The 26679-nt window shown below is 34.6% G+C and overlaps 3 protein-coding genes across 4 annotated transcripts; all 3 read left to right on the top strand.

Moving 5' to 3' along the window:
- Window positions 1-560: 560 nt before the first annotated feature.
- Window positions 561-10174, top strand: LOC114526834 (putative leucine-rich repeat-containing protein DDB_G0290503). The gene is made up of 17 exons (XM_028548361.1): window positions 561-705; window positions 1480-1575; window positions 2114-2212; window positions 2542-2634; window positions 3091-3186; window positions 3723-3821; window positions 4151-4243; window positions 4670-4789; window positions 4881-4919; window positions 5739-5795; window positions 6409-6501; window positions 7057-7194; window positions 7415-7480; window positions 8655-8765; window positions 9464-9556; window positions 9696-9791; window positions 10139-10174. The coding sequence occupies exons 1-17, from the start codon at window positions 634-636 to the stop codon at window positions 10172-10174; spliced, it is 1497 nt and encodes a 498-aa protein (XP_028404162.1). The 5' UTR covers window positions 561-633.
- A 1187-nt stretch (window positions 10175-11361) lies between these two features.
- LOC114526917 (putative golgin subfamily A member 6-like protein 3) lies at window positions 11362-15497 on the top strand. Of its 2 annotated transcripts, XM_028548460.1 has the most exons (8): window positions 11362-11464; window positions 11755-11859; window positions 12107-12211; window positions 12495-12599; window positions 13260-13355; window positions 13641-13766; window positions 14088-14141; window positions 14470-15497. In XM_028548460.1, exons 1-8 carry the CDS (start codon window positions 11378-11380, stop codon window positions 14530-14532), a joined length of 741 nt encoding a protein of 246 aa, XP_028404261.1. In that variant the 5' UTR covers window positions 11362-11377; the 3' UTR covers window positions 14533-15497. The 2 variants fall into 2 exon arrangements, with proteins under 2 accessions (XP_028404261.1, XP_028404262.1); XM_028548461.1 differs by lacking the exon at window positions 11755-11859.
- A 3610-nt stretch (window positions 15498-19107) lies between these two features.
- LOC114526833 (interaptin-like) lies at window positions 19108-26033 on the top strand. Its single transcript, XM_028548360.1, has 2 exons — window positions 19108-19131; window positions 25020-26033. The coding sequence occupies exons 1-2, from the start codon at window positions 19108-19110 to the stop codon at window positions 26031-26033; spliced, it is 1038 nt and encodes a 345-aa protein (XP_028404161.1).
- The last annotated feature ends 646 nt before the right edge of the window (window positions 26034-26679 follow it).

The raw sequence follows: 26679 nt of genomic DNA, 5'->3' as shown, positions 1-26679 counted from the left end.
GAAACATGGAAACACAGAAACACAGAAACGTAGAAACGTAGAAACGTAGAAACACAGAAACACAGAAACGTAGAAACGTAGAAACACAGAAACACAGAAACACAGAAACACAGAAACACAGAAACACAGAAACACAGAAACACAGAAACACAGAAACACAGAAACACAGAAACACAGAAACACAGAAACACAGAAACACAGAAACGTGGAAACATAGAAACATAGAAACGTAGAAACACAGAAACGTGGAAACACGGAAACGTAGAAACACAGAAACGTAGAAACCTGGAAACATAGAAACTAGAACCATAGAAATAAGAAACATAGAAACATGGAAACACAGAAAACTGGAAACACTGTGTTATATATTTCCGCGATTCTAATTATATATTCCGTGACCCGTAACATGGGCTTATAACCACAGTGGCCAAGAGCAAGTGCTCCAGAAACTTTACATAGCTCAGTGGTTGCAACGAAAAACACGTGACCTCAGTGCACGTGACCGGTGAAATAAAGGCATTGCGAGACGATTGCGACATTCTCTTCTCTTCAGTCTTCATTCATTGGGAAAGGAAAGGTCACTCCTAAGTCCAAATAAATCAAATACTGACTGTTATCATTGTAAACATCGTTATGTCAAGTACGAGTATGGAAGCATCGGGTTTAAAACACGAACTGACTGAGAGTAGTAGAACAGAACTAGAGGTACGAAGTACGAATGTGTGTGTGTCAAATATAAATGCGTTTTATTTTCTCGTGTTTTATTGTTGATTTTGGTACATATTTGTTATATAACTGAGGTGGTTCTTGACTTCTTGTGTATGATTATTTTTCTTTGACTGTTTATACTACGTTTCGATCATATGATGTGATCACATCGGGCCAATCGAGTCTGACATTCGAGTGTGTGAGAGAACATTTTCTGCTTCTTTCGTACCTTAGCCAGCAGAAAATAACACTTCTGTTGGAACTTTTTATAATAAACTTTTGAGTAAAAGATTAATGATAAAATTTGCTTGACAACTTATATTTGTTATGATATAGTGGCGAAATTACCACCATGGTCATTACAATGACCTGGAAGCTCGTGAACAGTCAACTAAAATTGTATATTTTTTAACTCCTTAAAACAAGTTATTCACCCAAACAACCTTAAATATATTATAGATAACTGGTTACTACTGGAATTTTAATACAGCTCAGTGGTACTTTTCTGTAACGATATCTACCAGGTTTTATCTAGATTGGGTTTTGTTCAACCATAGGATGACATCAACCATAGGATGACAGACCTTTTATAATCAAATGTTGGACATAATAGGACATTAAATGTGGTTGTTGTGTTAGAAAATAGAAAATGGCAAATAAGAAAGCTATATAGTGCAAACAAATGAAACAATGATGTCTATTTTAATAAACAAGATCTTTATAGTTTCTTTTAGTATATAGCTCAAAGTATTGATTTTTACCATTTTGTAGGTTGATGAAGAGACATCACCTAGGCTAGTTGCTGTAGTTGGTTGTGAAACACCTTTACAGAAAAGTAAATTACAAAAAAAAAGGGAACAGAAACAGGTTTTAGTTCATCTTCTACCTACGTAAACATAAGTTTTTGTCAGTAGATTAAATTTGCTTATCACAATTTCATTCATATACACACCTAAAAACAATCAGGTTGACGCAATATTGATATGAACAGGATGGAGCAATGTTGTGCTGCCCACATTGTTCAGACTTGTTATCAACATCCAACTATATTGTTACACCCGATTCATTTTCAACAACATTGTTCAATGTTGTTGACAATGTTGTTGACAATAATGGCAGCACAACATTGTTGATTGTTCCATGCTGTTAGTTTTTGGCCATGTAGATGATTTTCTGCATGTCGCTGGCATAATAGTACAAAAATTAATCATTAAAATTTAAAACAGTACATGATTCACTATATATTTCACCATACACATTTTCAAGTATATCTAAATGCCAATCTTTTCTTGCAAAAGTACTTCTCAAATATTTTTCCTAATTAGAATTTATAAAAATTACCAGTGGAATGTGTTTTTCCTTATTTTCATCCCTGCCATTGTGTAACCAACTTCATTATTTCTAGACACAAAATAATTTTCCACAAGATAATAAAAGGAGTTCTAGTTCCCATCAGATAGCATTGTACAAACCTGGATATAACCAGGAACTTTCCTTTGAAATGGTAAAATTTATAATATGATTTATAATATAATTGCATTGACATCACCTCCAAATAATTAAAGGTCTTATTTTTGTATTCAATGACTGAAATAGCTATTCAAGGTAGACCACAAACCATATGATTGCATGCCAAAATAAAATACAATAACGTCTAGTGATTGTGACATTTGATGTTAGTAATAGATATTGTTTGAGAAATTAGGAATATATTTTTATATTTTTTCTACAAACATAACTGGCTCATAGAGTTTTTATAGTACATCTGGATTGTAAGGTTAAAGTGCAGATTTAAAAGTCACATTTTATGGTATGATTTTTATCATTTTGTAGGTTAATAATAATGATGAGACATTACAATGTCTAAGCCTTGGAAATATGCCTCTCAGGGAGCGTCAAATTGTGAAGGAAAGGAGAAAAAAACAGGTTTTCAACTATATTATGATTATATCATAGATTTTTTATAAACTTTTTGTCAGTTTTCAGATTGGATAAGGCCAATTTTTATTTTACTTCTACATCCAAACTGTTCTATTGCAGAGAAATAAGTTGTAATTTTTTTTTCAATAAATAAATATAAACTACTGGAATTTTAATACAGCTCAGTGGTACTTTTCTGTAACGATATCTACCAGGTTTTATCTAGATTGGGTTTTGTTCAACCATAGGATGACATCAACCATAGGATGACAGACCTTTTATAATCAAATGTTGGACATAATAGGACATTAAATGTGGTTGTTGTGTTAGAAAATAGAAAATGGCAAATAAGAAAGCTATATAGTGCAAACAAATGAAACAATGATGTCTATTTTAATAAACAAGATCTTTATAGTTTCTTTTAGTATATAGCTCAAAGTATTGATTTTTACCATTTTGTAGGTTGATGAAGAGACATCACCTAGGCTAGTTGCTGTAGTTGGTTGTGAAACACCTTTACAGAAAAGTAAATTACAAAAAAAAAGGGAACAGAAACAGGTTTTGGTTCATCTTCTACCTACGTAAACATAAGTTTTTGTCAGTAGATTAAATTTGCTTATCACAATTTCATTCATATACACACCTAAAAACAATCAGGTTGACGCAATATTGATATGAACAGGATGGAGCAATGTTGTGCTGCCCACATTGTTCAGACTTGTTATCAACATCCAACTATATTGTTACACCCGATTCATTTTCAACAACATTGTTCAATGTTGTTGACAATGTTGTTGACAATAATGGCAGCACAACATTGTTGATTGTTCCATGCTGTTAGTTTTTGGCCATGTAGATGATTTTCTGCATGTCGCTGGCATAATAGTACAAAAATTAATCATTAAATTTAAAACAGTACATGATTCACTATATATTTCACCATACACATTTTCAAGTATATCTAAATGCCAATCTTTCCTTGCAAAAGTACTTCTCAAATATTTTTCCTAATTAGAATTTATAAAAATTACCAGTGGAATGTGTTTTCCTTATTTTCATCCCTGCCATTGTGTAACCAACTTCATTATTTCTAGACACAAAATAATTTTCCACAAGATAATAAAAGGAGTTCTAGTTCCCATCAGATAGCATTGTACAAACCTGGATATAACCAGGAACTTTCCTTTGAAATGGTAAAATTTATAATATGATTTATAATATAATTGCATTGACATCACCTCCAAATAATTAAAGGTCTTATTTTTGTATTCAATGACTGAAATAGCTATTCAAGGTAGACCACAAACCATATGATTGCATGCCAAAATAAAATACAATAACGTCTAGTGATTGTGACATTTGATGTTAGTAATAGATATTGTTTGAGAAATTAGGAATATATTTTTATATTTTTTCTACAAACATAACTGGCTCATAGAGTTTTTATAGTACATCTGGATTGTAAGGTTAAAGTGCAGATTTAAAAGTCACATTTTATGGTATGATTTTTATCATTTTGTAGGTTAATAATAATGATGAGACATTACAATGTCTAAGCCTTGGAAATATGCCTCTCAGGGAGCGTCAAATTGTGAAGGAAAGGAGAAAAAAACAGGTTTTCAACTATATTATGATTATATCATAGATTTTTTATAAACTTTTTGTCAGTTTTCAGATTGGATAAGGCCAATTTTTATTTTACTTCTACATCCAAACTGTTCTATTGCAGAGAAATAAGTTGTAATTTTTTTTTCTGTTGTTTTGCTGGTACACAAATTAAACATTTATTGAGCATAAAAAATGCAGTGCTTGACATGTTAAAATGTATGCAACACATTATTAGACCATGAACTGGTCCGTAACCGCTGCTAATCTTGTATAACATGTGTAACACTATGTATAACAGATTTTGATGAAATTAGAAAAGTAAAGATATCAAAAATAAAAAAAAACCAACATCAACTGAAATGTAACGCTTAATTTCACGTGTTGAACAACCAAATATTTAATTACTCTTTCTAATAATCATTTTTTAAAACAGCTTAAAATTGTTGAAGAAGAACAATTTAAAGAAGTAATAAGGGATGCAATTTTTTCGCATGACAAAAAAATTGCATCGCTGGAAAGTGAAAATGATGAACTTCGTAAGGAGAACGAAAGGGTAAAGATAATTTTGTGTCTTGAAAAATTGTATTGTGTTCAGTATAATCGTAACTTATTTTTTATATTGTTTAAAACTATTTTACAAAAAGGTCAAAAGCGAAAATAAAGAATTAAAGCTTATGAAAAAGGTATATATACTCAATAAATATTCGCAAAAGATTGACTACTTATTAACCGAGTGCGAGGTCTGTACGGGAAAGTATTCACTATTGCCTGAGGTTTTTCGTACAGACCGAGCGACGAAGGAGCGAGGTTTGTGCGATAAAAACCGATGGTAATGCTTTCCCGTACAGACCAGTGGTACAGACCGAGCAAACGAGGTTAATGGTTAACGAGGTTTGGCGTTGATTCTTCGGCTTCAAACGCGGCATTTGCCGATTTGGGTAATTTGCTTCCCCAGGATAGTACAACTCTCGTGGAGTGCTCCTCTTCGTCATTGTACGGCATATAGCTTTTAGTTTTATTCGTTTCTTTTTCCAAAATTTGATTTCTATAATGAATGTTTTCACAGCGGGCAAGATAAAATTCTACGACGTGGACGTGAAACAAAACTGCTCTAATTTCGACGGTTTCCCAACAGGGATGAAAATTATAGACTCTTTTTTGTTAAACAAAGTCAAAGCCGTGTGTAAAACAAATTAAAACTGGTTTCCTAACACTAGTGGCTGTTTTCATGTCACGTCCACGTCGTAGATTTGGTACATATTCTTTAATACATATTCTAATATTTTGATACATATTCTAAGTGCGAATATAAACTTATAAAGCTCTTGTCGAGACAGCGGAAATTGTTGCTCAATTGCACATGAATAGATCGTCTCGCATCACTAGCTTTTAAAATTCCAGGATTAAACTAAAGAAGCGGCATTTACCTCAGCCATATAATAATAAGAGGTATTGACACGACTATAAATTAATCTTCAAATTTTCTAACTTATTATTGTAAGAATTCTAACGAGGAGAGAGGTATATTGCAAAAGACGACTGAAGAGATCGGAGATAAGGTAATGTTGATAAACCACCTAGCCTAAGATTATTACGCGATAATCTCCCAAGCTTATTACATCCATGCATGCCCCAAATCCACAAATGTCATTTTGATGCAAAACCCTTACCTAACTACTAACCCTGAAGGATTATTATTAATTAAGGATTATGATTATAACCTGGAAGAAGTCTATTGACCGACGAACTAATTGAAAGAAATTTCCGTGACTATAGAAGCACGATGTAGCAAAAAAATTGCGCACACAGTGGCTTACGGGGGACGATAATTGGGGGGGGGGGCACATATTCGTATATTCATGTTGTGCAAGATTAATTTCTTTTCAAATCCATTGTCTTGACAGGTCTGTTAACACGAATATATGAATATGTGCCCCCCTCCCTAAATCGTCTCCCAAACGCCAATGACCCAAACATATATAGAGTTTCTCAGTCGGCATGGAAATGCAGGTCCTTGTGGTCCAATTGCCAAAAATAACGAAAAACTCTCGACTTATAAAGGGCCTTCGTCAGGAGAGTTAATATGTTAGTCATACATATGTAAAGTATACTTTTTCACTAGGAATATGAAAAATCTTTAAAAACCTTATAAGTCAAACTACGAAATTTTAGGATGCACAAATTCAATCATTAAAAAAGAAAATGACGAATGTCATGAAAATAAATGAAGCCTTGGTGGACAAAAATGAGGACCTAGTAGAAGAGGTAAAATTATAAACGTAACCATTGATGATTTGTTCGCGTCCCCGTTTTGTACAAAAGAATGCTATACATGATTTTCAGCGAGTGAGAGTTGGAGGATATCACCTTATCTCTAAATGTATGGTTCAGTGAAAACGGTGTGTGCATGCATGGTATTGGCCTTGGGGTAAAACGTCAGTGTTAACTGAAAGAAACATGAAAATTTATGAAATGCTTTTCCATATTGTCTTCGAAGTGTAATTGGCTTGCTAGTTCTGCGGAACCAGTTAACTTCAAGTAACATCTGGCATTTCGCGTTTGATGACATTATATAAGAAAGGTTATTCTTGATCAATTTGACTATAGTAAATGATCTAGGAAGACAGAAATCTCATTCGTCATTCAGTATGAATGATGTGTTAAAATGGGAAAACTTCTCAAGTGTCAATTGTCGAGAACATGCATGAGCATTTCACAGAAAGTGTGTGCATCCTATGTTCCAATGCACGTGTAAATTTGAAATGGTCTTTTGAAGAACAACATACTATTTATGCATTTTCATTCTATTAACATATTTAGAACGAGAACTTGCGAGAAACCCTGGTACGTGAGATAAACGAAAGACAACTTGATATGTTAACAAATCAGGATAATGTTCAGCGTTTGGAGGAGGAAAAATCTTCTCTTACTAAAATTGTGGCTGATCTTGAACAAAAGGTAAACTGTTAATTTCATGTCCAGAATCCACGAATATAATCCTTGATTCTAATTCTTTAGTATCACTATGTAGTTGGGTGAGGGTTAGGGCCAGGTTTAGGATTTATTCGTGGTCTCTGGACATGAAATTATTACCGATTTACCACAAAGGATAGATAAAGTTCGTAAAGATGGCTCGTATTGTTATTAATACAACAATTATCCCTTTTACACCTAATAGTCAGACGAGCTAACTGTTGCCCAACAACAAAACACAACAATGAAACAAAAGATAGAAGAACTAGAGGTGATATTGCGTTATAAATTGTTATTTTTAAAGCAACTTGACTGCTGTGATTTGCTCTCGCTGAAAATTTGAAGTGTCATTAGGGACCGGTCATTATTTATACCCAGGGTTGGGGCCGAAGAGAAAATGGTTGGGTAACTGAAAAATCCATGACATAAAAGGTTGGGTAAAAAGAAAATTGTAACAATTTTTCAAAATAACAACAATGTAATATTGAAGATATGAAATTGAACAAAATATACTTAAAATTCATCATCTGTTTAAAGAATATCAATTGGATCATCACTTGATGAATCATTTTCTACATTAAGCCTGACTGGTTTTGACATTTTGACAGTTTGTCTCTTTTTCTTTGCCTTTGACCTCTGCTCCTTTGCTCTCTTAAGTTTACGTTTCTCCTCACTCTCACGAACAGTGCTTGAATCAAATCTTTTCATAAATTGATTACTAACATGTTCCACATCATTAGCACATTTCACACAATGCACTATTTCTGCCAGGGTTGGGTAAAAATTTTTTAAAGTTAAAAATAGTGGGGTATCCAAATTTCTGGTTCAAGTTGGGTTGGGTAGGTGAATTTTTGGCAGTTAAAATAATTTCTCTTCGGCCCCAACCCTGGGTATAAATAATGACCGGTCCCTTAGCTCTCGCTGAAAATTTAATGAACTGAATGAAATCACTGAAATTATACAACATGGTATTGTATAAATGTTTAAAGATTTGTAATCCGAGCACATCATTTGTTCATGCAGTTTGTGAACTTTCGGCTCTGTACTTCGATATTTAAGTTTCGCGCTGTTCTTTAATTTAAGACTTTGTTTATATGTTGAAAGCAAATCAATTATGATTTTTGGCACTTCACTCGATGCACGTAAATTCTAGGGGTTTAAAGGTCTTTATTATGTTGAAAGCGTTTGATTTGTGGTTCTTAAGGGGATCTGATATACGAGTGGTAGTTGAGGGATGCGTTGTGATTGATTATATATAAGTTTTCCGGCTCGCTAACTAGTGGTTGGGTTGTTCCATACCTTGCCCCTGCCTGTAACCCCCTGTGACGTCAGTACCTTAGTATAGAGCAACACAACTTGCAGTTGCAAGATTATAAATATTTTAGTTAGTGAATGGTTTTTACCTATTTGTAACGTAATTTATGTTGCCTTATTGAACTTTTTAGGGTAAAATGTTGCGTATGGCACAAGAAAGTATGGATATGCAGCTTCGGCTACGTACAATGAACTTTATCCAAGATGAATTACAAAATGAGATACTTGAACTCGAAGAACAGGTAAATTTTTACATTCTTAATAGTTGAAACTTGGAAGTATAGACTACACAAATCCAAAGTATAGTTTTAAATATTCCGACAGTTCTTGATATTTACGTAAAGAAATAGCGATTGAGAGTATAAACATGCAAAGCGTATTGAAATTTCTCGTTCATTGTATGGTCAGCGCGTGCGTTTATTTGAAAACTAAACACTCACAACAGTCTCTAACCCTTAATTAAATTATTCTACGGACTGTAGCCACTTATAAAGTGCATATCGACCAATTTATTTCATAAATATAAGAAGTATAGTTTACTAGTATAATTCATATTTTTTATAAACGAGTTTGATTTGCGTCGTTTTTGATATATTTTGAAAGGCGAAACTGCATCGAAAATAGCGATTTTGGGTAGCCATTTTATTTTGGCCGGCAAACTAATACCCCGTAAGACAGGGAATAGTGACGTAGGTCGAAGAACCGGCGAGGAGGCTTCATTTTTAGCAACAAAATGAAAACATGGCATTGAATGAAAAGGTATATATATTAAATGCACATTGCCTACTGAGAAAAAAAATGTCAAAGGAAATGGCAGAATGTTTTACACACATACCCATGTCAGCCAGTGATTGAAATAATTTTATTATTTTAGAATGATAATAATTTAATCAAATTAAAACAGCTAAATTATTTTGTACAAATATATTCCACTAACTAGTGTACAAATTTGGAGGAAAAGGTTCATGAAGAAGAGCAAAAAAACTTAGTAATGCAAGAAGAGATATATCATTTAAAATTGGAATTACAAGAGGTAATAAACATGCATTTATAATGTGATATCACTATATTGAATCATATCCATGACAACTGTTATATTAATTGTTTCAAATGCTTTGTAAAATGCTTTTTGCCTTTAATTAAATATGTGTTGTTTTACATGCTCTTTTTAGGGTAACAGCCATTGGCTTAAAAGCCAAAAAGATCTAGAGTCAGTGCTGGAACATAATGATCAATTGAAAAAGGAACTTGATCAGTCACAAAAAATGGTGATTAAATGGTTTTTGCATAGTAAAATCTTATGTAAGAATGAATTGCATGATTGGCTGACTTAACTTGATAAACAGGGTAAACATGCATTAACATTTGTTAGGGGCTGTACATACTTGACTTGACAATTACATCACATGCTAAGGGGTGGGGGTGTTTGAGGGTGTCATAGGCTGTGTGTCACAGCTGACATGCACATAGGGACATAGGGGGTGTGTGTCACTGGTAAGGTCATGCAACTCAGGGTAACAATCAGTTGAGGATTTCAGGCTCAGGAGGATTTGAGAATAATGAAATTTGGACTACCTAAATAGATGGCCTCACAAAAAAATTGCATCTTTTACAGTTTGCATCAAAATTGATAACATTTTGCGTGAAGTAGTGGCAAAGAAGGGAATATAGATAATTTAGAGAAAGAAAATCTGGAGTTAAACAGCAGGTATAATGTTTTGCAACTAAATTAAATTTTCCAGTATAGATGGTTTGAATGCGGAAGTTTTTGAGTCAGTACAATGGGTAAATATTTTGTGGAAGTTAAATTTTCTTTTATAAGAATTGATTGAGTATGGTTGGTAAACAAGGTACTAGCACAGAGCATACAGAGGTTTGACTGCCGTTAATTTTGCGTACCCCTGGCTTAGCCAGTGCGCTCAAGAGAGGCCTTCTCCCCCCGGGAAAGCATGCATATGGCGGCGGCTTGAACACATGAATGGAATATAAACAGCCGAGACAGAACTATCTGGAGAAATCGTATTTTTGACAAAAACGTTGCTCAATTTTTTTCTCAAAACCAGATTTTGTTAGTCCTTATCCTTTAGAAGAGTATAGGATTGGGAGCGATCTGTTTATTTATATAGCGATGGCTATTTATAATGTTCGGGGGGATAGGGCCTCTCTTTAGCGCACTGGCTAACAACATCATAAAATGGCCGCTAGGAACGCATAATTAATGCAAGGTCAAACCTCTGTATGCTCTGTGGTACTAGTAACATTAAGTAAGTGTGTAATGGCAAATACTCTTAATAGTTTTGCAATGATTGCAGCAGATAATATACATGTATTCCTGATGATTGGACCCCTCTAGCTAAATATAATCCACTCTAGCTAAATATAATCCACTCTAGCTAAATATAATGAAAGAACAGGTAAATGTTTTTCGACCAAATCAAATCTTATATATATTGACTATTATTGTGGTAAAAGGAGCATCAGAATAGACCTTTTTCATAATGACGTCAAACGTTAGTCTGATGTTACACGAAGTTTGATTGGCTGCACAAAACTATCAAGCCAATCAAATTTCGTGTAACATCAGATTTTCCGCGTTTGACGTCATTATAAGAAAGGTCTATTCATTGTGGGTCTGATTGCTTTTTCCATTCACTTCCAGTAATTTTTAACTGACCGGTATTCTAGACCTACGCAGCCAGAAACGCCACAGACTTGCTGATTAATAATTACCATATATTATACTTGCATATATTATTGCCACAGACTTGCTGATATGTAGATATTATAGATGTCGTAAAATAACACGTTCACATTCTTACGGCTTTCTGTTTTACAGTCCGCAGCGTGTGAGGAGATGTTACGTGAAAAGCAAGAAGAAATCACAGCGATGCAAACAACTATAGATGGTTTGATGAAAGAGAAGAAAGACTTAGAACAACAGGTAAATAATAGTAAATAATATTATTTACATTAAGTCCCTGTAAAAGCAGTCAGCACCATTTTCATGAAAAACAAAAATTGCAAATGCATGCATTTAATTTATAGATCATTTAAAGGAGGAACTTTCAATTTAGTCAGAACAACGGTTAAATATTTTTGTTGTTTCTGATTGCATCTACCATTCACTGCTAGTAATTTTCAACTGACGGATATAACAGTCTAGTAACGATATTCATGCAATAGATGGAGTGAAATAACACGTTTGCATGCTTACGGCTTTCTGTTTTAAAGTTCGCAGCGTGTGATGAGATGTTACGTGAAAAGCAAGAAGAACTCACAGCGATGCTAACAACTATAAATGGTTTGATGAAAGAGAAGCAGGAATTAGAACAACAGGTAAATAATAGTTTTTAACATTAATTCCCTGTAAAAGCGGTCAGCACCATTTGCATAAAAAACAAGAGGTGCAAATATGTATTTATAGATCATTTGAAGGAGGAGGTTTCAATTGAGTCATAACAACGGCTAAATATTTGTTGTTTCTGATTGTATCTACTATTCACTGCTAGTAATTTTCAACTGATCAGTATCCTTGATGGAGCGAAATAACGCGTCTACATGCTTACGGCTTTCTGTTTTACAGTTCGCAGCGTGTGATGAGATGTTACGTGAAAAGCAAGAAGAAATCACAGCGATGCAAACAACTATAGATGGTTCGATGAAAGAGAAGCAAGAATTAGAACAACAGGTAAATAATTGTAAATAATATGAATCACATTAATTCCCTGTTATAGCGGTCAGCACCATTTGCATGAAAAACAAGAATTGCAAATGCATTTAATTTATTTATAGATCATTTAAAGGAGGAAGTTTCAATTGAGTCAGAACAACGGCTAAATATTTGTTGTTTCTGATTGCATCTACTATTCACTGCTAGTAATTTTCAACTGTCGGATATAACAGTCTATTAAAGATAGTCAATAGATGGAGTAAAATAACACGTTCGATGCTTACGGCTTTCTGTTTTACAGTTCGCAGCGTGTGAGGAGATGTTACGTGAAAAGCAAGAAGAACTCACAGCGATGCAAACAACTATAGATGGTTTGATGAAAGAGAAGCAAGACTTAGAACAACAGGTAAATAATATTCATTGATATATACACACCGCGGTAATTCCCTATTTTGCATGCACACCATTTGCATGAAAAACCAAACGGCAATCTGGACGAAAAATTGTAATGTTTATATGGGCAGCAAATGCACTGAAGCCAATGCAGTACTGCTTTATCAATAACTGACTATATCTCATACGTCAGAGGTGAATTGGATCCAACAAAATTGGATCGTGTGAACAGACCTTTACTGTACTTGATTGAACCGGAATACATTATATCGATAGTTTCACTGAAAGCTTTATTTAACAATTAGTCGCCGAAGGCGAGGTGATTACAAGCCTATATTCACTGAGCCGAAGGCGAAGTGAATATAGACTTGTAATCACCGAGCCTGAGGCGACTAATTGTTTTAGTATAATTTCAGTATTGAAAAAGTTTTATTTATAAATACAACTGATACACGTGTTTATTTTATGAATATAATTTTGATTTTGAGTATTTTCAGCCATGTTTTTTTGGGGAAAAGCAATAGTTACTGCTCAAACTGCTCTGAGCAGTAACTATTGCCTCAGAGTTACTGCTGAGGGAGCCAATCAGAATGCTCAAAGCCCATTTTTCAATACTGAAAATATACTAATATACTATAGTCTGTACCTTGTTTATCTGCAAATGTTCGTCTAGGTCAAACGTGCTTCGGATGAATCGAAAATAAGTAGAACTAATCTGCTAAAGATAAGGGATGACTTGTATTCACAAGTGGAGCAACAAGAGGAACAGGTACGTTATCATATCATTCTGGGTTATTTCATCCGGTAAGAAAATCTAATCGATAATCGATAATCTACCTCCATCGAGCAGAAAATTTGGTTTTGTTCACGTAACTATAGCGCTTATATATAACCCCTCCCCAGTTGAGATACTACATTTCTAGTTTTAAAACCTAGCTATTTAACTCAGTGATCATTAATATAATATACGTGCATTTCGGTTTTCTTGAAGTTCTCTTCTGTAAAGGAATTTGTGTCTTGGTGGATGTAAAAAACTGAAGCTCTTTGTGTCTAGATTGATCTTTACAAAACGAGATTGAATGAAATGTCGGAGACTCTTGTGCAGTTACACATATCGCTCCTGGATCATGAAGATCGCGTACAATACGATGGAGCTCTGCGTCAAGTGTTTCGACTTATGGTAGGCATTTGTGTGTTTTCTTGTAGTCTTATCAAACTTCACGCATGCGTAAATGATCGCTATCACACATAGAAAACGAGAAGAAACATGGAGAAGAAACAAATAATAATGATATGTCTTCGCAAATCGCAAACACAGTTTATTTTCGTATGTTTAGTTTAAACACCTCGCAATGTTTTGTAACCGCGTATTTTAAGTAATATCTTTAATTTGAAAAGATTCCTTAAGCTTCGATGCGATTCCGGTGAAAAGAACCTTCACCTTTTCCATGATTCCAATCAACAAACATTCGGCGTCATTGCAGCTCGTTTCTTTTATTAGATCAACAGAACACGAAACTTAGTACCACAACAACAGCTGCCTAATGAGGATAATGTGAGTTTACTGTCGCTTTGAGAAAAGAATACTTGCACGAAGGCCGTAGCTAAACCGCTTAATTGGGGAGGGGGGATTGTATATTCATATATTCATGTTTATTACCGCGTATATAGGAACGTAAACAATAGCGCACAAAAGAAATAAGTCGGGCATGAAACGAATGTATGAATATACAGTTAAGCCTACCGCCCTGACTTGCACCTGCCAATTACCGAATAGTTTAGGTTTCCTGGGTAGAGTTATGAGTTAGTTAAAATGGGTTATAAAAGAGATTCGTTTGTTATATTCGTATTTCCTTGCGTGACCTAAACTGTCTCCATTGTAGCCGCCTGTTGTTGCTGCACCTCGTGCTGAAGAGAATGACCACTTTCCAGAGGCGAATGATTAATTTGGCTGTAAATTTATGTGAATGCATGTTTAAGCACCATCGTTGGACAGCACCACAACTAGTAGTGGCGAAGCCAAGGCAGTTGACATTTTGAGTACTGAAAATTTGATGCCGCATTTTAAGGGTAAGGTATTTAATACATTTCAGTATTTGAAACATTAATATAGTGCACAGCTATCCTAGATGGTCTTTAAGCACAGATATTTAGATGTAAGTAATATTGTATGTTTCGTATTGTTATGAGAAAGGGCGTATCCTGTAGTAAATCTTCATATGTGTTTAGAACATTGTAGTGAACATTTGCCTATGGTAGCTAGCTTTTTAGGACATTTTAGACATAGACTTTTAACTAGTGCTTTAGGTTTTTAGTGCATGTAGAAATGGTTTTTAGAATATAGTCGTTCTTGTGTAATATTTACCATATGTCGGATACATGCATAGGCTTGCGAAAAGCGGTTAATGTTTTCTACGGTATGTCGGAATTATATATAAGCACTTGTATACAATACACCCGCAACATATGTATCGCCCGCATGCACACCCAAAAACAGGGCTGCGTGTAATCGTGGCACTGCACGTTTCGACACGTTTGAATTGTGATTGTTCGTATTTCGTATACTTCCTGTGAATGTAGCGCAAAATACCGCAAAATGTAGCGCTGTGAGAATAAGTTGGCAAAAAAAAACACAAAAAAATGAAAAGCCAAACAGGCGTAATCGAGCTTTCGAAAGAAAAAGGATGGTTTGCATCTTTGAGCATAGCTCATGGATGCATAGCTCTTTGAGTATATTTCGTATAGTTATTCCTTTGTTTGAATGTAGCGCAAAATATAGCGCTGTGAGAATGAGTTGGCAAAAAAAACACAAAAAAATGAAAAGCCGTAAAGAGGCATAATCAACCTTTCAAAAGAAAAAAAAATGAAAAAAAAATTGATGTTCACCTTTCGCGAAAGGAGTTGAGGTTGATTTAAAGAAATATATGTATGTTAATTTATGTTAAATATATGCATGTATATGTTGTATACCAAATAGGAGGTTCGAAACCATTCTTCAAGTGCCTCAGAACCAGGGATTATTTCTAAAGACCTGTTTACATGGAGCGAGTTATCCCGGCTGGGCGAGGTAAAAAGCGTATCACATCAAAGGCTTAACCTGATTAGTCTTTCATTATATGCAGTTTTCACCTCGCCTAGCCGGGATAACTCGCTCTATGTAAACAGGCCCTAAGGGCTAAGGTGCAATGATAATTAATGTGCATGCAGTTCTAAGAGAATTCTGCATGTGCAGTGCGGTATTGTGGTAAATGAAGTAAACTGAGTTGCCGAATCAACACGTGTTCTTATGTTGATACAGGGCAACTAGAGCTTTTTATTAAGGCACAACTTTGTATTTGCGTAAATTTTACCATTTCTTGCGATTTTGCGCGGTCATAAAATTTCCTTGGAATAATCCCTGCAGCAGATTGAGAGGCGCTAGGGAATCGGTATTACGGATCGACCTGAAGGTAGGCTATGAACATCCGTTCACGCGAAACTTTGTCTGACGAACCTTTTTCTGGGAAAAACACTGACCTATACTGGATATTAGTATGAGGCGTTCAAATAAACTCGCAGTGCGTGTTTCGTTAGATTTCGCGCTGGGCGCGCTTGTTAATTTATACATGGTTAGAAATTAGTGAATGTGTGTTAGCTATATAATAGAGTAAACATAATCACGATTATTACCAGATGACCTAACCGTCTATTCACTTTTTCTCAAATTACCACATGCTTTGATTTTACATGAGATGATATATATAGTTTGGGTCTTTCTTGAAAGGATATAAATCAGCGTATTACAGAGCAGCGTCTTCTACGAAAATTTCGCATCAAATGTGGTATAAGAACTGCCTAAAATAGACAAAACACTTCTCGACGTTTCGACTTACCTGCCGTTTTATATCTTACTTAAATTCAATGAGAGATAAAGAGCAAGCATGCCCAAAATTGAATCTTATCTCCTTACCGAGGCTTTGGTTTTCAAGCTTTCCTGAAACTTAAACAGTAGACGTAATCGTAGTTAATGAGGTTTATTATGCATTCTAATTGTCTTAATTGCATTCGGAGCGACCAAAATTCGACGTATAAAGCAAATATTATTTTGTCTGTCACCCAACGAGGTCATTAGTGGTAAGAGAAAAAGTGAGTAACGGGGAGGTATATTTAAAGTTTAATCATTTGTAAGTTGGTTGTAGTAATAATGAACGCGTCAAATAATTACGTCACAACTTTATTGTTTCTCAAATTATTTTCCAAAATAAAAAAAATAGTGAATGTGTTGAAAAAGGACGGTTTGCATTTTTGAGCATAGCTCATGGGAGTTAACCTTGCAATATATTTAACTGTTGAAAACTCTAAGTCGAAAGCAATGAAGTTATCACGCGATTATTGATGAAGGGGAAATAATTAACACTTATTTGCTGCGACCGAAGGAAACATTATACACTTAATGTATATGCTCCCGAGGGAAATAGTGGGGTTTATTTTCCCAAGAGTCTGAATGTTTCCCGAGACGAAGTCGAAGGAAATATTGAGACTCGAGGGAAAACAAAACTCACTATTTCCCGAGGTATAGTGTACATTAAGTGCTTTGTTATATTTTGGAACAAAAACATACATGTTACACAACAATTTCATTTAAAAACCCCACTTTACTTTGTTATGGCAAGAAGCGGGCGACAATTTTTCACTTGTTTCCCTGGCGGGAAACATTGCATTTATTTAAAGTCATGTGACTACGACTGAACCAATAACATTTAAAATACACAGCATCCATATAACAACATGTTTTGTGGACACGAGTCCTGTCGATATTACGTCGAGATATCGATGGTCGAGGGTCCACAACACACAATGTTTTCTGAGTTCTCGGCAAATAAGTTTTTATTATATACTACTTGTCAAAGTGGTATATAACGAACACCTTTTCGAACACCAAACTTTGACAAGTGGTATATATATAATATTGAATAATATAATTAATAATAACGAATGAATAATATAATAGAGCTGGTTTTCACAGAGTAACACATTTTTGTAAAGAAATGAAAATACCAATATATTTCGAATCTTCTGGACAGAGCTGCCTATTGATTAAGGTGTAATTTTATCTCACGCGTCCGTTCGCTCATTTAAAGCGTCTTGAACTATCATATTTTTCAACTGCTGACGCCATAAAATTCAGCTAACAACGCAAGGCTTTTCTTTATCAATTTACCGTCGTGTCATTACTATGCATATGACAGTGAGGCATTCCGCGTTGGGATAAAATTGCAGCTCAATTATTAGGAGCTGAAAACACTCAAAAAAAAAAAAAAAAATATATATATATAAATATATATATATAATATATAATAATATATATATATATATATATATATAATATATATATATATATATATATATATATATATATATATTAGAGACAGTTTACATTATGCCGTTTATCCGAGATTAAACGAAACATAAAACGTCTTGAGTATTAAGTATTTTTTAGTTGAAAAATGAGCACTAATTCTTGTGAATATATATTTTTGTGTACTGAAACTGTTGTAAGCACTAGCTTTCTTAGTTTTGTAAAGATTTAAGTTTAATATAGCTCAAAATCTTTTCACTTTTTGAGTAACTCGGATAAGCGTGATCGTGCAAACAGTCCTTTACTTTTGAAGATTTTTTATTTCGAAGAGTATTTTGGTATTTTAGTATTATACTAACTCGGTGTAAGTGAGCTATATAGGTGGTGTGCACGTTTCGTCATCGTCGCCATGTTGGATGATTTTAACAAATTTTCTCTTTTACAATTCAAATGTCATCCAACATGGTGAAAATGTCTTTGTCTTATATAAGGCCCTTATATAAGTCCCATGCACGAGAATAGTTGCACACCACCTATATGCCTATGGTCAAATAGTGGCCGGTTACTTAAAACAAAAATGATTGAGAATTAACTGTAAAATCACAGCTAAATAAATTTGTGAATAATATGTGGTATATAGTTTTTGCCTTTTTCTTATACGTGCATGAATTCACTCATCCTCAAACATCGTATAGACACAAATAGACTCGAAATGCTTCGATCCACGACTAAAAATCACGACTATCATTGTAAATTTGTTGTGTAAACAACAAATTGGAAATATCTTTCTTTTGAAATATCTTTCATTTTAATTTAAAATGCATCGCTGCTCCGTTTCTTTGCAATTGTGATTTGCCATTTCTTTGTTTTAGCAATCGCCTTGACTGACCCCTTGTGTTTTCAACTAAGCTAATGCGCCTGAGTGCATGAACATGCAAATTTTGAACAATGCATGCAAATTTTGCCAAACCCGCGGTTGCTATTCCAACCATGCATGGGAAGACTTTCTCTATACCCAAAATACATACATGTGAGTTCTTTAGCCTTTTAAGACTAGCAAAAGACCAATTTGACAACAACAAGACTTGAAATAGGTGTGGATCATATATATCGATCGACCGGCTCGCCTATATAGATAGCTTCATTGGATTTGCCAATGGAATTTCGTTGCGCAATGACCACGATGACTACTGAAGCCATAGATCGTGTAAGCGATCTTGATGCTTTTAAGAGGTAATCCTAATTCTTAAACTATATATAAGAGCATTTATGTAATCGTTATCTGCTGTAGTTCGATCTACTATTTTGGCCATAGCAATAATGATTATTCAATAATCTGAGTTCTATTACTAGCCGTGTTCTGTTTTAATTCAGGTTTTTGCGATCAGTGCTTTAAATTGCTTTTCATTTTACTTATCTACGAGCGTCGTACACTGACTCCTGGTCTGGACTCTAGAATAGTTGTACTCAAAAATTGCTAAAGTTCAAGCGCTTGCTTGCGTTCACGGGCGACGTCCATCAAGTTTAAGTTTGATATATGTATGGCCAATGGCTCTGTTGCAATTTTTGCAACGGCTGGGCTTTGGGTTTGCTGGCCACCAGGATATTAACAATTTGTAAGAGCCACTTATGAAAAAAAAAAGATGACAGGTTTTCTTAGAGAGGGTATTTGTGGAGGAAAAATTCTTCTCAACCATTCTTCTGTGAGTGGTTGAGTTTATTAAAAGCAACAGTGTAATGGAAAGAACGTTGCACGGGCTTAGACCGTCGGTGCAGTGGAAGCTTACATTGTACCGTCAGTAAAATAGAAATTTCTATTTAATATCACGCGATCGAAAACACCCACAGTTAATAGAATATACATGGTTTGGAGACCACATAAAACTATACAATACAACTCGCTAACTATGTTGAGGTGGATTTATGCAAAAAATTGTTCCTTTCTCATCACATGTCTATTGTATTTTGCACAGATAAACCAATAGCAATCTTATAATTAACATATTTTTCAAGTCAAGGTTGAGGAGCTTAGCAAGACGAATGCCACTGGTAAGTTTGGCTAAAATTCAATAGACACGCGACGAGAAAGGAACCATTTTTTGCATAAACCTGGACAATAACATAGGTAATGAGTTGTATTGTACTTTTATTTAGTCTCTAAACCATGTACTATTAACTCTAAAAACACCTAATTAATAAATTAATAAGGTGTTATATATTGAAACATTTCACACATACGTATACTTCTATTAGTAGTCATCTCTCATTTACGCTGTTCACTTACCTCCTCCATTTACGCTGTTACGTAACCTCCTCCGCAGGCTCTTTTCGGGCAAATATGGCGGGCGGTGATATTTTTCAAAATATCCGCATTTTCCAAAATCGCCCGAAATGCTCCCTAGCGTCTGCGGAGGAGGTAGCTATAACCCTGTTGGCCTTTTCACATGATCAGTGATCGTGTTCGCATGATAAACAATATCTGCCCCGTGAATCCTGTCCACGTGCACCCACACCGTATAAATAGATCCCTGTTCAGTGTTCACGTGAACCTAATGTATCAAACCTTTGATCTCTGTTATAAAAGGGGTTTTACCTATCTTGCTCGTAATCACACAAATTTGAGTTTTTCAGTACGTAGGGTCGATAAAACGATTCAGGTTGATATATCTTTTTGAAGCAGTTCTATAGATCGCTTGTAGATTGCAAATTAAAAACCGACAAATATTTTCATTCGCTGTTTCATTTCGCTGGAGATTTCAAGGAAAATACCATCCATTTCTAGGAAATTGAAGGAAATTTTTGGTATAAAAGAAAGCGAAAGAGATAGAGCTAGTCAGTCATCAGTGACAGCTGACAGTGAACTATCATTTTCTAACGATAAAGAAGTGCCAAATAGATTTTCAAATTAATAAATAGGCATTTCCTAGTCGGTCGACGCGTACGTACGAAAGCAACTGGTATACCCTTGGAAAATGGAAAGCAGCAGCATAAGTGTTTCTGCATCGCCATCACCGGTAAGAGAATATTGTTTATATATTATTTAACTTATATGCGCGTCTTCAAACGAATGGGAATATAGGACGAAATAATTTTATATGAATGGTCTGAATGGCTGTTGCGAACTTGCGAATAAAGACACAAAAACATCTTATTTAGAAAAACACCTACGGTCCTTGGTGGGATTTTTAGGCGACAACGCAAGCACTCTATATAAAGCATGCAGTGTTCACTTTTCAACACCGGTGAAGATCTCGTTCAACTATATACGGCCCAGATCTGACGTAGGCCGACTAACAGCCAATTTGGGCCTGGCATGAGCTTCAGCACAGGGCTTTAGCTGAAACATTTAGGCTTTTCATGAAATGTTGCCATGATTCAGAAGCGTCGCCAAAGTTTGCTTCAATCTAATCAATCATGCATGTCCTAATTATCCTGTTCCTGTTACCTAACGTATTGTGAACACGGTTTTTTATTATTTTGGGATTTATTTAGTTGTCTAATAATTTTTGGTGCACAGTTTACTGCTCTTTAATACATTCGCGACTTTTTTCTCTTTGTTTCGATGCGAAAATTGTGAAATAATTTAGACAACGCAGTTTCACTATCTCGCGTCGACGATTTTTAGTGTTCAACACCGAGTGAAGATCTCGTTCAACTATGTACGGACCAGATCTGATGTAGGCCGAGTAACTACCAATTTGGGCCTAGTTGATTGAGCTTTAGCACAGGGCTTTAGCTAAAAAATTTAGGCTTTTCGTGAAATGTTGCCATATATGATTTTCAGAAGCGTCGTCAAACTTTGCTTCAGTCTAATCAGTCATGTCTAGGCCTGTTCCTGTTACGTAACGTATTGTAAACACGGTTTTTTTATTATTTTGCAATTTATTTAGTTGTCTAATAATTTTTGGTGCACAGTTTACTGCTCTTTAATACATTTGTGACTTTTTTCTCTTGGTTTTGATGGGAAAATTGTGAAATTATTTAGGCAACGCAGTTTCACTATCTCGCATCACCGCGAAAGGAAATACTGCACGGTGTGAAGTTCAGAAATTCATTTCATAACCGAGTTTAAATGGTTTTCAAATACTTCGTTAGCCAAAAAACAGTCAAAGGGAAAGACTTGTATTAATTTACTTCTTTCAACGAATATTAAACCTATTATTATTACTCGGGGATTGATATCCTGTAATGATCCTCCCGTAAGGGCTTTCCAGAATCTATTTCCAGATCATTCTGACATATTTATATATGTTTTTCACAAAAATAAGGTGGAGTTGTTCCTTTCATTCTTCTGAAAGCCAATGTAGATAAACTGCCTTTCCTATATACACCATCAAAAGATGTAGATTGGGACAGGATTGATGTAGGTGGTGGGGAATTAACTCGCGCGATCATGTGAACTGCATGCATGGATCATCGATCATGTGAACTGGATCATCGATCATGTGAACTGGGATCATCGATTATGTGAACATTTCTTACCACCAGTCGATTGTGCATTTCTTAAGCCCCATTAGTTGCATTAATTCTGGCGTTCGATATATTAACAAATTGCAGAACAATCCGTGCTGGTAAAAGGCAATAGGGTTGGCTGTCCGTGTTATATAGCCCATCAGTTTCGGCGTCCTGCATTATAGTATACATTCCACAAATACAATCATTTATACTTATGTTAATTTTGTTTATCCAATTACCTCTTCCTGAAAGGTAACTTTAAAGGCAATCCGGCGAAGATCTACACATGCACCAATTGTACCTTTCCGAAAAGAATTATGTGATCTATACAAATATACACAATAGTGTCGAAAGATTTTGATATATAGAAAAATGCTAAAACAGTGGCTTTCTTATACGGTCCATTGACTAAAAAATTGTTGTATTTGACGTAAATATATTTAATGTTTCGGTCGCGAATGTAACCAATTTGGTGTTTTGGAAAGTGTCACACGGATGGAGTGAGTGCCACTTGTTTGTCATGTACGTGCATGATGATCTGTGAGCATGTTGTTCTGAGTTGATTCAGGCTGACTGCGTGCTCACAGATCCTGGATGAAACAAAGACACTGAACGGTCTTCGTTTAGAACAATCTAACAGTAAATTTCTCATGCAAAATTGTCTTATAAACTGTACTGCATTAAACAGTATATAAGTGCATGAGGTTGAATAACGGGGGACTATATTTGATAGCCTAAGTGACGATTAATTTTATTTTATTTAGCGTGTTGTTTTATTTCTTGATTTAGTTGGAACTAGAAAAGGCAAAGACAGCTCGATTAGAGGAAAAAATTTCTTTCTTGGAAGCGGACAACGCATACCATCAACAAAAGGTAATTGTATTATTGCACTTATAGTCGTACTGCATGTAGTAAATTCATTTTATAATGACGGATGAATACTATGCAGAAAAAAATATAAGGTGACCTTCTCATAGGATTCAAATTTGTGCTTTAGGCACAGAGTACCACGACATGCACGCACCATCACACTTGTTTGTCTTAGTTTACTTTTTGATTCTTTTTCTAAAATGATGTGTTTTTATTTACAAAATGATTAACAAGTACAGTTTACTCATCAGGAAAAGCGTCTTCTTGAGCCTGAATGCACCTTCGTGCTCTAGATATCATGCCAGTCAAAAGCGTTTTGGATCATTTCTCGATTCAAAGATTCACAAGCAGAAACGATTGTTTCGCGCAATTCTTTAAGGTTCCTTGGCAATTGTCAAAGTTCTCTGAGGTTTCTAAATTCTTTAGAGTAATTCTTACTAAGTTTTAAAAGTAAGTTTTCAATGGTAAAGCCAACAGTTAAAGTTAAAATCACTATATAAAGTTAAAAACTTTCCAAGAGAAGTGGCAAGTATTTTCAAATTAATTTAATAGCTGATTCTTGTCGATATTTTCACGAATTTTAAAGTACCTGGGACATCAAATGCTTGTATCTCCGTCAACATCGTATCAGTTATATTTAGTGTTATATATCAAAATCTAAGTTAGCCCTGCTTGCATGCAATGTAGTTTTTTCAGGTCAGTGGTTTTTGAGTTGTATTAAAACAAACAGGTTTTTATAGTATATATATATATATATATATATATATATATATATATATATATATATATATATATATATATATATATATATATATATATATATATCATATCGAAACACACCATAACTCGAGCACACAAGAAAAGAAATAGGCTAGGAAAGTTGTATGGTTCATTCTTCCCTGTATAGAGCGTATAACGTCCAACGTAATGTTGGTGGCCTTTTTCATTTAATAATCTGTGACCAAGAAATGATTTGAAAACCTTGTAGCACTTTCTTCTAATTCACATGTTTTAGTCGCAGAAGGAAGCGGAATTCACACAGAAAGAGGTAATTATATAATTTTATATATATCTGTAAACAGCCTGATAAATAAAAATATCGCGTTATCTGACCATGCTGGATATAAATTTATTGAAAACAAGCTTTCGGTCACTTATCTGTTGGCTTCGACAGTATCACTAGCCTTACTCAAAGTTGATGCTGTATTTTTCTGTCCAATAACTAAGCAATTTGACGTGTGACAAGTTTTTATCATGGTAAATCGCGAGGGTGCATGTCACATTTCCCCCACGCCTTCCCCGGTAAAAACTTTTAATAACACTGATTCTGACAACTAGCACGTGCTTATAATTTCGTATATTACAATTTAAAGGTTACGATTTGCTGGGAAAAAGTGCAGAATCAAAATAATGAAATAGCAAATTTGAAGAAAGATATATTTTTTTTGGAATTCAAGTTACGGCAGGTATATATAGCATATTATAACATTATAACATATTTAAAGATTACTTGGTTGATAACAAGTTCCGTTAGAAATTCTCTGTCAGTTATTTCATTTGTTCTTTTCAATTGTATTTCATAATTTAAGACACGGAAACCCACGAGAGTTAACGGAACTAACTGAACTTTAAATGCTGGTTCACATATTACTGAGGCATGCATATGCCTGCGTTTTTTCTATATAAACTTAAATTATTAAATTATTTAATTATAAATTATTTTCAACCATTTACCTAAAGTTGATATTTATTCTTTCTTCTTTCCTTAAGAACGAACAACAAAATGACCATGCTGTTCTTCTGAAAGTAAAAGACATCCTGCAGGAATGGGACAAGAAAATAGCTGAAAAAGACAAAGAGATTGCTGAAAAAAACACACAAATTACTGAAAAAGACCGAGCACTCGCAGAAAAAAACGCAGAAAAAAACACAGAAATTGCTGAAAAAGACCCAGAAATTGCTACAAAAGACGAACAAATTGCTAAAAAAGATGCAGAAATTGCTGAAAAAGACGCAGAAATTGCTACAAAAGACCAAGAAATTGCTAAAAAAGACGAACAAATTGCTGAAAAAGACGCAGAAATTGCTACAAAAGACGAACAAATTGCTACAAAAGACGAACAAATTGCTGAAAAAGACGCAGAAATTACTAGAAAAGACCAAGAAATCGTAAAAAAAGACGAACAAATTGCTGAAAAAGACGAAGAAATTGCTAAAAGAGACGAAGAAATTGCTACAAAAGACGAACAAATTGCTACAAAAGACGAACAAATTGCTGAAAAAGACGAAGAAATTGCTAAAAGAGACGAAGAAATCGCTACAAAAGACGAACAAATTGCTATAAAAGACGAACAAATTGCTAAAAAAGACGAACAAATTGCTGAAAAAGACGAAAAAATTGCTGAAAAAGACGAAAAAATTGCTACAAAAGACGAACAAATTGCTGAAAAAGACGAACAAATTGCTAAAAGAGACGAAGAAATCGCTACAAAAGACGAACAAACTGCTAAAAAAGACGAACAGATAGCTGAAAAAGACGAAGAAATTGCTACAAAAGACGAACAAATTGCTATAAAAGACGAAGAAATTGCTACAAAAGACGAACAAATTGCTGAAAAAGACGACCAAATTGCTACAAAAGACGAACAAATTGCTAAAAAGACGAACAAATTGCTACAAAAGACGAAGAAATTGCTACAAAAGACGAACAAATTGCTGAAAAAGACGAAGAAATTGCTAAAAGAGACGAAGAAATCGCTACAAAAGACGAACAAATTGCTATAAAAGACGAACAAATTGCTGAAAAAGACGAACAAATTACTACAAAAAATGTAGAAATTGCTGAAAAAGACGAAGAAATTGCTACAAAAGACGAAGAAATTGCTAAAAAAGACGAAGAAATTACTACAAAAGACGTTGAAATTGCTGAAAAAGACGAAACAATTGCTACAAAAGACGTAGAGATTGCTGCTAAAGACGAAGAAATTGTTAAAAAAGACGAAAAAATTGCTGCAAAAGACAAAGAAATTGCTACAAAAGACGCAAATATTGCCGAAAAGGACCGAACAATCGTGGAAAAAGACCGAACAATCGTGGAAAAGGACCGAACAATCGTGGAAAAGGACCGAACAGTCGTGGAAAAGGAGGCAGCGGTCAACAGCGCAATTGTTGAAAAGATGCAGCAATTTTAGAACGAGATGCTAGTAATGCTCAATTGGACACGTTAAAAATAAGGTGCCGCTGGTTACTCTTGTACTATTACCTCCATCAACACTATATTGATAGACTCCAAGAGGAATTACAAGGCTGCCGGTATATATGGTTAAATCGTCAACAGGTTGTATATGTTAAATTGCTGTTCTGAACTTCTAATAACACTTTGTGCATGCCGGGTTTTTTAACCTCCGGCATTCAAAAAATCAGAAGCACG

Source organism: Dendronephthya gigantea, unplaced genomic scaffold, assembly GCF_004324835.1.
Source record: "Dendronephthya gigantea isolate DGI-Jeju-01 unplaced genomic scaffold, DenGig_1.0 000042F, whole genome shotgun sequence".
Lineage (NCBI taxonomy): Eukaryota > Metazoa > Cnidaria > Anthozoa > Malacalcyonacea > Nephtheidae > Dendronephthya > Dendronephthya gigantea.
This window is presented reverse-complemented; position numbering and strand designations above follow the sequence as displayed.

What these genes read in the sequence shown, in the direction of transcription:
- LOC114526834 (XM_028548361.1), top strand. Translation starts at nt 634, where the DNA reads ATGTCAAGTACGAGTATGGAAGCATCGGGTTTAAAACACGAACTGACT. An exon ending in TTCGTAAGGAGAACGAAAGG is followed by an intron (nt 4,790 to 4,880) that starts GTAAAGATAATT and finishes TTTTACAAAAAG; the next exon opens with GTCAAAAGCGAAAATAAAGA. An exon ending in TACTTGAACTCGAAGAACAG is followed by an intron (nt 8,766 to 9,463) that starts GTAAATTTTTAC and finishes TCCACTAACTAG; the next exon opens with TGTACAAATTTGGAGGAAAA.
- LOC114526917 (XM_028548460.1), top strand. Translation starts at nt 11,378, where the DNA reads ATGTTACGTGAAAAGCAAGAAGAAATCACAGCGATGCAAACAACTATA. An exon ending in AGCAAGACTTAGAACAACAG is followed by an intron (nt 12,600 to 13,259) that starts GTAAATAATATT and finishes ATGTTCGTCTAG; the next exon opens with GTCAAACGTGCTTCGGATGA. An exon ending in TGGAGCAACAAGAGGAACAG is followed by an intron (nt 13,356 to 13,640) that starts GTACGTTATCAT and finishes CTTTGTGTCTAG; the next exon opens with ATTGATCTTTACAAAACGAG.
- LOC114526833 (XM_028548360.1), top strand. Translation starts at nt 19,108, where the DNA reads ATGACTACTGAAGCCATAGATCGT. An exon ending in CTACTGAAGCCATAGATCGT is followed by an intron (nt 19,132 to 25,019) that starts GTAAGCGATCTT and finishes TCTTTCCTTAAG; the next exon opens with AACGAACAACAAAATGACCA.